Genomic DNA, 13,767 nt, shown 5'->3' on the forward strand with positions numbered 1-13,767 from the left:
GTGAACAGATGGGCATAATGGTTTCTAATGTGCTCTCTTTCTTTCTCTCTCTGTCACACACACACACACACATACAATTGCTCTAAAAATGCAAATTAACAGACTGCATTGTTATGCTTGCTGGCAGAGGAACAGTTATAAACCAGTCCCAACACTTCCCTTTGGACATGCAGGACACACACGGAGAGCCAAGGTGCAGTCAGATGTATCTGCAATAGTTAAAAACCTCAAAGAGTGCACGGCTGTTTTTACACCAGAGAAATGTCAGCTATTTGTCAACGGCAAGGCTAAAGTGGCAAGGTCGTTACAGGACAATGTGTGATATTGGCACAACATCTGAGGGTCTTGATAAAGTATTGAAGTACTGATGTGGCATCCTGAATGATGACAGGAGTGTCCTCATGGGAGAGGTTTTTTTAACCCACAGGAAAGTACAAGAGACGATTCGATTTGTCATAACTGATACCGATAATCAATTCCTCCCCCTTTATATTCCCCAACGGTGCTCGTGCTGCATGACTGCTCACATCATTATTTGGTTTCGGAAGAATTTCCTCCACCACGAAAGGATTGTGTGACAAGGATTTGAATTAGACAAATTAAATTACAATGCTTGACACAATGGGAAGGCAATAAATATAAAGTTCAAGCAACTGAAAGAACTTTACTTACTTACTTATTGTTTTTATTGTCTAAACCTAAGTGCAGGTTTAGAAAATAAAAAAATAAGCACTCCTGTCTCTCTCTACATACTTATAAACAAGAAAAAACAGTTGTGCTGTATATATGTTAAGACTATATAGAGTCTATATACATAATATATATAAATTCCCATCGCAGAAATCGTAGTTCTGTTTGTTTTTGTCAGCCTCACAGATTGATGAACACCATCTTTACAGTAGTTAGATAGCCTTGTTGATAATAAATTCAAGGTAATAAATTAACACATCTTCAGTCTACTGTTTTTGGTACTTCCTGCATTTTTACCGACGGGCAGAAGCAGAAGGGCAAGCTCTGAATGGACAAAAAGAAAGAAAAGAAACATTCTTCTGGAATTTTTAGGCAGAGAAAGGAGAGTTAATGAATGTGAATTCTCTAAAACGCCAACTGGATAATATAGATTGAGTACAGATTGGTACACTCGACAATACCCTGGATGTAAATATTATGTAATGAAACTAACCAAAGATACAAGGAAACATGTTATCATGACAGTATCAAAAAAATGTAAATAATGAATGAGGGGCCATGCAAGCCATAACTCATCCTACATTCAGTCTACTATCACATGCATACATGTTCACTCTTACTTTTCAGTAACACGTTTTTGAATCTTTAAAAGCAATCACCTTGCCTGGAAACTTAGCTGAGTACTTGGCCTCTAAATTTATTCAAAACAAGCAACCAAACAAGTGTTTGGAAATACACTTTGATTCATTGCATATTAATGTTTTGTTTTTAGCAAGGTCTCCTTCATATAATCATTTCCCCTTCGTCCACGGATTATTTGCATTTCATCAAGAACTGTTCTCAAATACCAGGAGAGCACGTTTGGAAAAAAATCTCACAAAAAAAGTGCCTCAGTCTTTTGTGTGCTGGGGCAAAACTAGTGAATGCAAGTGTGAGTGCTGTGAAATGCCCCCATATAGTGAAGCTTGGGCTTGTACACTGTCAGCAGTAAACATCAACAGGAAGCTAATAGAAGCCAAGATGCTTCCTGTCAGCACACCTGGCTCCAAACACAAATCCCGTGTTCATCTAACACTCCAGATCCAGCAGCAGGCGGGGTTGATATACCTTAATGTACAATGATGTGACAGGCTTTTGTTCAAGTGAGAGTTAAGTTGAATTGAGCACAGCAGGTTCAAATATTTGATCTCTACAGGGGTGTTCTTTGCCATCCTCCCTGATGGCTCGCTTTCCTTTTGTTTCAGCGCAACACGACAGCTGCAAACAGGAAGACACTATACAACGGAGCTGGCCAATAACACTGACGGTAAGACGAAGAAACAAGAGGAGCCAAGCCTATCAGACACAGCTAATGGGGCCCCTGGCACAGACCGCGGCTTGTAACTCAGAAGAAGCAGCAGAGGCGTGTCGGAGGAGAACAGAAAAACACTCACGCGCAACCTTTGAGAGTGTATAAAAGCAGCAGGTGCATGTGTTGGTATGAGTGCGAGATCAGAGGATGCATTTAAGCACGGGTGGTGTGTCAAGTGTTAATGTATGCAAAGTGTGTGAGTGTGTTTCAGTGATGTCCATTTCCCTGCAGGTTAAGGTCAGTAGCCATCTCTCTAGGGCTTTTACTGTCACAGACCGCTGGGCTCGACATGTCCTGCCCGGCATCAGGCCATTTGGCAAACAGCAGGGTTTAGCACATTCTCAATCTGTGTGTCAGAGGGTGTATGTGTGTTTGTGTGTGTGTGTGTGTGAGAGAGAGAGAGAGAGAGAGAGAGAGAGAGAGGACAGAGAAGGAAAATTAGAAAATGTGTGCACGTTGGCGTGAATATGTGTGATTCAGTTTGTAGAGCTTGTATAAAGAAGAGGATGTGTGTGTACATTTGAAAATAGGGTGTTATTGTAAGTGTGTGTGTGTGTGTGTGTGTGTGTGCAGGTCAGGAGGATCCTATTGTCCATCTGTTCTATGCTGTTCAGAGTGTCACTGCGCTCTTCAGAAAGGGACAGTCCGTAGATTATTCAACGGCGTCCTACCACTGACCTTTGAATCCAGCAGGATCGCATAACTACTACTGTGAAACATTCAACATTGAGGTGTAAGTGTAGAATGTTGCCACTGAAAGGATTTCTACAATAACACAGCTCTCTGGTACTAAGACCCTGGGAGATTATGAAAGCGGCCACATATAGTCTGTCCATTTACTGACGCAGAAAAAAACAAGTCTTCACACTCACTGCCGGTACATACCACTCGATGAAACACATTAACTTCCTAAAGCAAACGGACTGGAAAACATTGTACACAGCAGAGAGGAAGTCCCCTCTCTTCCTCCAGCTGCGTTCAAGGGCATAATCATTGACATCCCTGATACATGCAGTGCACTATATATTGCTTAAGTCAAAATATAACCTATGGGCCGCTTTTTGATGCTAAATCTAAAACAGTACTAACTAACAGTTCTATCGTTATTCAGCTTGTAGACAGTTCATAAAAGCTTCTTCCTTTGCTGTTCTTTACAAAGGTTGTCTAATAAGATTTTTTCTACAACAATCCTCTGCTGAAAAGGAAATTATGTGTTTTCTATTGCATTTGGAATAAATGGAAGGACTGAGTAGTGAGCAAAGAATGACACCTATGGAGAGGGAAACCCAAATCTTTTAGGTTGTATGTCAACCTAAACATTTGTTGAAGTTGTATATAACATACTGTATACTGTGTACTGTGTAATAGATCTGTATTCTATAGAAAGAGAAATCACATTTTCACAGAATAATGGACTAGATTTTATGCTTTGTGTTAGGGTAAGGTAATAGAGAGTACCATTCTCATGTCTGTATGCTAATCACGAAACTACCACCATCAGCAAATTAGCTTAGCACAAAGACTAGAAACAGAGGAAAACAGCTAGCCTGGTTCTGTCCAAGGTAACCAGCTGCTGATTGTTCTGTAATATTTAACATACAGATATGAGGCAGATTTGGATGATCTTCTCATCTAACTATCAGCAAGAAAGAAAAAGGCCTTTCCCAAAAATGCTGAACTATTCCTTCAAAGGATAGGTTCACACTTTCTTGTAAATCTTAACATAATAGTCATTCACCAATACAGTATGTATATTGAAAGAGTTGCTGTTATTATTACTCCTCTTCACACTGGCTGTGAGCTAATCCCTTCATAAAGTGTATCCAATATAATCAATGTGGGTGAACATGCATTCCAGTAATGTTCACCCACCCTGGTATCAACTAAAGTTATAATCTTAGTATCTAGTACCAAATGTTTTATTTGTGTTTCCCTTGACAATTGTCATCTTCACAGTCAGTATGGACAGGAGGAACCATCATAGTGATCAATGAATGTTTCGATGTACATACTGTTTGGGCAGGTGAGTACTGGTCTAAGACAGACTTGAAAAAAACCTGCATGGAACATTTTCCGACCACTAGAGGGCATGAAGAATTAAAATGAAATAAAATAAAGTTAACAATGTCAAATTGGTCAAGTTAACCAACAATTTCCTTCTTAGACATACAGCAAAACACAATAAAATCGGCAGGGTCCTGTCCTCTCACCACCTCCAACTCCAACATTTACTGATAGTTTACAGTAGTTGGGTCTGCTGTGAAAATATCTGTATTTTTCTACTTGCTTTATGTTCCACTCTTCACCAGCCAAATTCACTGCCACTCTCCACCATTTTTTTGAGGAGAGGTAATGTACAGTACCAGTGGCCTAAATTAGCTGAAAGCTGCAGAGAGCTACTCTGGGGTGTTGATTCTCACTTGGATCCACAGTATGAGCACATTACCCGCTATCACTGGATACCATGTGATTCTGTGTATCTGTATCTTTCGGCCTCACTCCCCCTCATCTCTCTCTGACCTATCTAACCTCCTTCGTTTTCCTCTCTCTCCCTCCTTCCATCTCGCCTCTAAGGAGGCATGTTTGTTCCCTACACTGTACTATCCAATCGGGGGCCTCTCCTTACCAACGCCTTATCTCTGATTGATGACTGACAGCTGCCGCAGTGTGGACCACAATACAATTTTTCCATTAACCTTGTTCTCACATAGTGCAAACATGTGTGTGTGTGTGTGTGTGTGTGTGTGCAAAAGAGAAATCTGACAGAAGCCAAAGGTTCCTGGAGAGTTTGACAATGACATCGAGAGGGAGGTAGCTTTGTTTCTAATGCACATGAGTGCTATTTTTACATGTGCTTCAAGTGCTGTATGTGGGTGTATGTGGGCTGTTGAATTCTGCAAAAAAAATAGAACAAAACTCAAAGAGACGGATGGAAAATGGATAAAGAGAGAGTGAGAAGAGACAGACCCGGACTGAGAGAATGTGACACCGCGAGCATGCCTGAATAGCTTAGTAGATTAAGGGTATAACATTAAAAAGCAAGTGTGCGATATAAGCAACATAACCAACTAATTCACTTTTACAGCCATTCATGACTTCTCAGATCATCCGGTTGCTACGCCTGCTGCGTATTATTGCATGTTTGTCAGTGGGATGTCATGCCACGCTCCCCGGGGTGCGTTTGATCTGACTCACCCTCACAACCCTGGGAGCGCGTTGTCTCTCATGCAGAAAAAACCGACACAGTCGACCGCTGCACTTCAGGAGCCGCTAAATATCAAGGAAAGCTGCACTTATCCAGAGGGTCAAGCTTTAAAAAAAATCCATTTGCAACTATTATTAAAGTACAGAGGTGTCGGCATCACTTTACCGATGCACTTTCACCGATTTTTCACCATTTGCCACATGGCTTATACACATATTTAAGTTGTGTAGTTTTACTTTATAGCTTCATATTCTATTTAACAGCCGTGAGATTCATTTGGTTGTAAAAGGTTCCTGTACATTAAGCTCCACTACGCATTAAAGTTGCATGGACACCCTGTTCACGGACTCAATCACAACTTCCCACCCTGCAAATGCTAGTCGTTTGAGGCAAAAAATCCACATTCCTTCCCCGCTGAGGTGCACACGTGATGCAAATTTAATGCATGAAGCCCGACCTATGTACAATATGGGGATATGTGCTGTATAATCATATTTAAATTTAGACTGGCCACGTAAAAATGGATGCTGTGTTGTGCGCATTCTTAATACATTCTTAGAGTTACTGTGGGAGAGTATAAATTGTTGCCATGTCAGCTCTGAACACATTAGAGTCACTTATTTTGCAGGGTATCGCAGGGTTTTTTCGAGTCACGGCGTTCATGGGATTAAAATGATGTGACAATAAAACACTGCAATAAATACATAAATAACACTGTAATCACATATATTAGAGATACTTAGGTGGGGATTTGTGTTCAGGGGGGAAAACATTACGATTAAAGACACAACATCTCTTTCTGTAACTTATACTGAAGGCTAAATATATTGATATGACTACCTGCTGTTCCAAATAGCTTCCAAATTGGATCTGTCGAAATGGAGTGTTCTGGATATTTGGTGGAAATTATTCAAACAATGCATTGCTATTTAAAGCAGTGTTTATACGTTATATAATATAGTGCAATCTCGCCAGCTCCTCTGCAACACATTTCTTTATCAATGCTTTACTGAATGTCAGAGCTGATGTCAAATAACCCTGCGGTAACCTTATATAAGCTCGGAACCAAACAGTACAATATTGCAAGCTATTCATGGCTTTAATATTGTGCGGCATCTCATTTTCTCCAGCTGTGGAACGAATCGATGCAGGGACTTTTAGTGGTAGCATAACATTTGGAAGGAATGGAACTATGAATAATACACACATACACACGCAAGCATGCATACAACGGCGCCCACAGACGTACACATGCATCTCTCTCGTACGGATACACACAAAGACGGAGATAGTGATATGTAAACATGTATGCATGCACACTCATAACACAAATATGTTTTTTTTTTTTTTTTTTTTCTTTTGGATGCACAAAATGGGAGGCAGATTATACGCAGATAGAGAGGGAGAAAGGGGAGCGAGCAAATCAAGCCTTAACCGCATGTGAAAGCTCAGCACGCCCGTGTGCCTTTCCTGCCTGCAGACCAAACGCTGGACCTCAGTGATGCAGAGGCAACAAGACAGCTGCTACACACACACACACACACACATTCAAATTTATTGCTTAAAACACAAAACACCAAACTAAAAAAAAAAAAAGTGCAAATACTCCTCTCCTTTTTTTTTTGCTTTTCCTCTCTTCTCTTTCTTCCTCTCCCTCATTTTGCCTCTGCTCATCTCAGGCCTTTTGCCGACAAAACAAACCGAACTGCACTGAGGCTGTAAGGTGTGAGTAAGACTCAGAAGAAAAAAATAGATAAAGAGAAGGAAGAAGAAAGGACTCAGACCCAGGGAGAGATGGTACAAAGAGAAACGGACACACAGAGGTGAGAGAAACAGTGGGGGATAGAGGGAGCAGAGAATGAAGCCTACAATTTGTGTTTGACCCTGCAAGGTGCTCAGCTTAGCACCAGCCACATGAATAAACAAACACATCTAATTTCCCCTGGCTGAGAGCAGGATGGAGCCACGCTCTCAAACTCAGAGACTGTTGATTTGCTGCATTCATGTCATCCAGGAGAATAAAATACTCTTCACATCAGCTTTCAGGTGCTACTGCTCGGGAGTTCGGTTTGCCAATGAAAGGTAATTTACTGAGTTCTGAAGATACTCATAAAAACCCCACCTGCATCACCTGAATCACCTGCAACACCTGTGTTTGAAATAATGTCTTTCTTTCAAATCATCTGACGTACCGAATGAAAGACTTCCATCACATCAAATCTTTTCTTTCTCCTGATTTCTTTTAAATGTTACACATGCCACAACTTTGCATGTGTTTCACGCTGAAATTATTGGCTATAAAACATAAATTCAAATGTATCACTAAATCTGTGCATATACAGAGAACATCAGGAGCAATCAAAGCCTACAATACAGTTCTACTAAAACATCAATGGCTTCAAATGACACACTAAAGCACACTGAAAATGCAAATGTAGCAGTCGCAGGTGGCTGCTGTTTTCATGTTTTCAACTGCAGGTGATGTGCTTTCTTGCCATACATCCAAGATTCGATGTAATTAGCAATGGAAGTATAAATAAGAAAGGGAGTTGTGAAAGGAGGAAGTGGCCACTGTTGTGACAGAATGTGCCTTCTTTGCCGTTAACTGTGCTGCTTCAAAGTCGATTGGAGCAACAATAGAGTTTTTGAGTCGTCACTAGCAAATCAGAGTCTGTTACAGTAACTGTTATCTATCTTTGTCAGGTGCACACTTGATATAACAAGGCTTTTATCTTAAATAATGCTACCAAAAAAAAACAACAAGCAATAAAGATAAATGATTTTTAGTCATCTTGAGTGTAAAAATGTTGCACTCATCAAGCTCTACCAGCTAGTAATGGTGGATGTTTTAGTGCACTGTGTGAACTCTGATTCAGGGCATTTCACACCAGGGTTCCCATCATGCTTTGGGTGATAAACAACAAGTATAAAGTTGCCGTGGAGATGAGTTAGCGATCATCCTGCTTTGAGCTTCTTTATATTTTGGCGAATCTGCAAAATGAATCTGCACAAAAAAGTTCCTGTTTGCACTGTAACCATGACAACATGAATGTATAGATAACTAACACTGGATTACTTTTGATACTGAAGAAAAGGTCTAAACAAGTTGATTATGAGGCAAGACCTGGTGTTGAGATTTGAAAGAGTTTGCTACTCTGAGAAGTAGCAAACTATGTCAGTCAGGTTCAAAGGATTCATTTATGGAGTAGTTTGACTCTTCAGGAAATACACTTATTAGCTTTCTTTCAGTGAGTTAGATGAGAAGATACCAAACTGATATGTGTCAAATTCAATATGAAGCTGGAGCCAGTAGCTGGTTACCTTAGTTTAGCACAAACAGCTAGCCTGGTTCTGTGTAAAGGCAACAATATCCACCTTCCAGCTCCAGTAAAGGTCAATAATTAATATGTTATATCTTGTTTGTTTTATCCACTTAAAAACCAGTGCAAAAACAGCAGGTTGTGATTTTACAGGAGGTTATGTTCTAGAAACCTAGCACACTCAGTTAAGCTTTCACAGTTTGCATTAAATTCTGTAACAAGTTGTCAGCTTTTCAAAAACCTCATTAACAAGATGTGCAGACCTAGAATTCTATTTCAAATGGCCATGAAAAGATAGCACCTCATCACTGTGACAGCAAACCACCGGGCTTTCAATTTTTTTTTACGAAAATGAAGTCGGAGTAAAACCATTCATTCACACTCACATTTATTTGGACCACATGTGGCTGAAAACATCAAACTAAATGTGATAGGCTTTTGTTGATGGGCTGCATGCAGAGCGGTGCCTGCATCAGAGGCCGGGCTCCCAGCGAGCTGTCACGCTGCCTAAATCCAGTTTCAACAAAGTGTTATTGTGATAGAAATTCAGATAATCTTGACAAAATATGCAGCCTACCTGAGGGGAGTCAGGCTTCACTCACACTGCATACTAGTTCAGAAGTAGAATTCATAAGAGCAATGCTGCCAGCACAGTGGAGCTGCATGTATTCATCCTGTTATTCCTACAGAGAAATATCACACCGCATCTGGTAATACAAGTGAACTGATGCTGATATGCTGATGTTCTATTAACAATGACAAGTTTTAAAATGATCTCTATTTAATCCCGATGGTAAATCTAAACAAGCTGTATTCCAAAAGAGGCACAGATCATACAAAATTTGATAAATAAATAATGTTCTTTGTTAGCCCTTTAGCAACTCAGGTGTTGTCGACCTACGTATACGTACATTAACAGTTTATTAACATAGCAGAGTGTGCATTAGAGTGAGAGTAAACCTCAGTCAGTTGATGATATAATAAAATGGAGTTTTACTTTTTCTACAAGATGAGAAATCTCTCTGCACAGCTTGTAAATGTCAAAACCTTTCAACGAAACAACGTACAATTCTAGTCCCTTACAATTTCTGCCTTCCCTGTATTAAAGATGATTAGTACCCCTTAGAGAGTAAAATGACATTTGTACTTTTGAAGCAAATGTTCATCTCTTGTATTTTGCCTCTAAAGCTTTTCTACTGGCTGATATACTCTACTCCCTTTTAGGTTTTTTTGTTGTTTTTTTCCCTCACTCACTGCTCTTCCTGCTGATCTTTCTCTCTGCAACCTATTTGATTCACTCTGGCATCCATCATACCTCTCTGGACTTCTCCTCTCTTGTGTGCCTTGTCAGCCCAGCTACAAAAACCGAAATACAACATACAGGAGTAGAACAGGATGTATCAGTCCTCACTGTACAGCAAAGAGAATGAACATCATGAACATCTGCACCTTTCATCTACGTGATCCTCAGGGCTGCCAGCCATCTCAGATATGGATTAATCCTCAGACCATTCAGAGAGGTGTTTCATTGAGGAAATGGACTGGGTTTAATCTTTCTCTGCTAGACGCCCTTGGCAATGTAAAAAAAGGATAGATTCTACTTTTTAAGTGTTGATGGATGAATTGTAATTAAAACTTTAGCACTCATGAATAACACAGCAAAAAAGTGCAGGGGTAGTGGGTAGTGAAAATTTTATATATTGGATTGGGGTATTGCCTGAGGTGGTCTTTGTGGGCAGACAGTGTAGGAGTGAGGGTGAATTTACAGTACAGTTGTGCATTAAGGGGTTACAGAACAGCTTTGGAGCCTAAGCACAAAGCTGCTGTAGAAGTAGTTTATGTGCACCTCCTCAAAAACGTAGCTACAGTCTGGGATTTGGCAGGTACAAGTTTAATCAGGTTTGGTTCTCTCCTGATATCTGGTGATGAACTATAAATCAAAATCTACACCATAGGTATCTGTGGGAGAACTCCTGTTCTGTTAACCCCTCCAGTTCAGCTGGTTGGATATATGACAGAGTGAGATATTTCAAAAACGCGTGTTGGTTCTTGCCATTTATGCAAGTAGCTGGTATTGCTATACATTTCTTTTTTTAATAATCCTTTTTATAGACTTTTTATTGTGATACGCTTTTGTTTATACTGCTTGTTTGTTGTTCTAAATTAATTTACAGTATTAGTATGAACTCTAAATAAGGTCAGCAATAGTGCGGTTTGGTTACAGGACATGGATAAAAAGCCTAAAGAGAACAATGCAACTATCTGACTTCACACTCGTGTCATACTTGAGTCAAATCAACTACGATGAGGAAAGAGGCAGGTAGAAGAAGCAGGTAGACAAAGAGGTGATGAGTATCACCAATGGAAAGTCTTAATATTATTATCGTCTATTCTTGTAGGCTAGATGTGTTCAGAAAAGAGTTGCAACGATTAGTCAAAAAATTCATCTGCAACTATTTTGATAATCAATAATAATTTGATAATTAAATAATAATAAAGCGAAAACACCAATCATATGATGGTCCCACCTTTTGAAAGGTGAGTATTTTATGCTTTTCTTTGTCATATATGATGGTAAACTGAATATCTCTGGGTTTTGGACTATTGGTCGGACTAAAAAGTAATTTGAAGACGTCAACTTGGACTGTGGGAAATTGTAACAGCTATCTCTTAAATATTGACTGAAATTTTATTGACAAAATGATTTATCAAGAAAGTAATTGGCAGATTAATCCATAATGAAAATAATAATTGGTTGCAGCCCTAAAAGATAATTTCCAGGATGATAAAACTCAGGCTAGCCCAGGCATGTGATCATCCAATACTATTGTGAAATGTAGAACTTGTTGGGTATTACTGTTTCTCTTCTAAGTTGTTCTCCTTAGACGAGACTATAGAAATTACAAAAAGAACTTTTTTTTCCCATAGTGAGTGGGCAGCTTGCCTACTCTCTGCCACCATAGCATAAAGCACTTAGTGCTACTTGACTTATAAAATGAAACATAGTCAGCAATTAAAAATAACTTCCACCATGTGCATGATATTACTACTTGAAGCCAAAAGCACTTAAATGCTTTGATATGTCATATGTACTAGGGTGAGTGTAGATTTACAAGCAGTATTTGGATGTAATGTGCTGACATTAAATGTCCATAGTGCATGGGAGTATTCAGAATTTGTAAAAAAAAAAACAAACAAACAAAAAACCCCCCAAAAACAGTGAAATAGGTGCTCAGAGTTCAGATGAGAGCCAAGTGATGACAGTCAGACACAGTAACACTGAAGTTTACCTGATTGGAGTATCGCATGCTGACGTTGCGCTGGTCCTGGTGAGGCACATAGCGGTGGATGGGATCAATATCTTTAGGGCTGATCAGCTCATCCACTAGAATGTGAGCACACACACACAGGGACACATACAAATCATTAACATGCATACCAGTACAACCATACACCCACAAACACCAAAGGGCAAGCTTAAAGGCAGAAGTAAAATAAAAAAAAATCAATTTCCCATCATTAATACAGACACATACACACACAATGGATGAGTCAGACTGCGTCCTTGGATTCATGTCAATGCAGAATTAAATCATACTTACAACCATGAAATAATCATGAATAATTAAAAAAAAATTGACTTTTGATAACCCTGAATATTTTCTTTCATAATACACAGAAAGTGGTAAAATGAACCTCATCAAATATGACCTTCAGCTTAGTTTTGTTAAATGGACTGTACTTGTATAGCGCCTTTCTAGTCTATCTTCCGACCACTCAAAGCACTTTTTACACTACGAATCACATTCACCCATTCACACACATTCTTACGCTGAATGGTACAGGGGCTACCATGCAAGGTCCCAACCTGCCCATCAGAGGAAATCTAATCATTCATACACATTCACACTGATGGCACAGCCATCAGGAGCAATTTGGGGTTAAGTGTCTTGCCCAAGGACACATCAACATGTGGACTGGAGGAGCCGGAAATCGAACCACCGACCTTCCGATTAGTGGTGGACCCGTATTTCATAAGAGGTAGTCTCAGGGATCCCCGTCTTCTGATAAGATTTATAACTGTCTATACTGTAGCTTGGCAGAGTGTGAAACCTGTGAACAGAAAGTCTTTCTTATACATTCTCTCATTGGGCTAATGTCTAGTCAGTGAAATAATAGTGAAATTAACATATTCCCCTTTTTTCTGGGGACCCCTTGGAACCGCCTGAAGGACACCTGGCGGTCCCCGGACCCCAGGTTGAGAACTGCCGCTGTACAGAAACGCACACACACAAACACACACGCACATACACATATAGAGGCCTACCCAGAAGCATGGCGATGTTGAAAAGGGCCTGACCCCACAGGAAGACCTTTCCATCACGGCCAGAGTTGCTAGGGAAACGCTTCTGGCTTCCATGCTTGCTCTGCTCCGCCTCCACAAAGTCAGCCGGTACGTGGTAGTATTTGGGGATCACGGCGTGGCCTGGCATGAGAGACAAGGACTGTGAGAACAATGTGGGTGTGTGTAAGCAACTGACTGTTTCAAATCGGTAGAAACAGAAAATAAAACTAACAAGAACTTAACACATTGATTTGCTCAATAGTGATTCACCGATTGATGATAGGTATATTTTGGTTAGCCTGGCTCTAGATCTCTAAGTGGCTGCCCTCATCTACGATTTTTTTCAGTGATTCAAATAGGTCTGGTGTTGTGCTCATTGACATCTGTTCCTCCAGCTGGAAAACAACCAAACCAATCACAGCTTTGTAAACAAGATCACAAAGACAATTTGTGTGCCGGAGCTGGAAAAATAGCTAAATCAATAAAAAAATAGCTACACAACAATTGCCTGAAAAATGGCGACAAGTGCGGCAGCTGCACCGGTTATTGTAAGTCGTTGTAACTCACATATATAACGACTTTTAAATTGACATATTTCTTCGACTGTTGTGAAAATGATAGTTGCTCCTAGCAACCACAACCACAGCTCCTGAGCCTCACATGAGCACCATGTCAGACTGAATGATGTAGTGAATGTAGTGAAATTCAGTCTAATTATGATGTTTTGGCCACTTTGAGTGCATAATGGGTCTAAAGGTATAAGTAGTAGGAGTAGAAAAATTGACCGGGATGTATACCTGTACAGTTTATGGCACCACCTTCAGCAGTCATTTTCTATACTCTGTGTAAACTGAAA

At 40.0% G+C, this 13,767-nt stretch overlaps 1 protein-coding gene across 3 annotated transcripts in view; it reads right to left on the bottom strand.

The window, feature by feature from the left end:
* The window catches only part of phkb (phosphorylase kinase, beta), a 110,351-nt gene that overhangs the window by 45,016 nt on the left and 51,568 nt on the right, over positions 1-13,767 (bottom strand). For all 3 annotated transcript variants that reach the window (XM_042427718.1, XM_042427791.1, XM_042427875.1), the window contains 2 exons: positions 12,894-13,052; positions 11,857-11,951 (listed from right to left, as the gene is read on the bottom strand). In XM_042427718.1, the coding sequence (XP_042283652.1) occupies positions 11,857-11,951; positions 12,894-13,052 (254 nt within the window). The remainder of the gene's footprint in view (positions 1-11,856; positions 11,952-12,893; positions 13,053-13,767) is intronic.

Source organism: Thunnus maccoyii, chromosome 1 (genome assembly GCF_910596095.1).
Source record: "Thunnus maccoyii chromosome 1, fThuMac1.1, whole genome shotgun sequence".
In the NCBI taxonomy this organism is placed as follows: Eukaryota; Metazoa; Chordata; class Actinopteri; order Scombriformes; family Scombridae; genus Thunnus; species Thunnus maccoyii.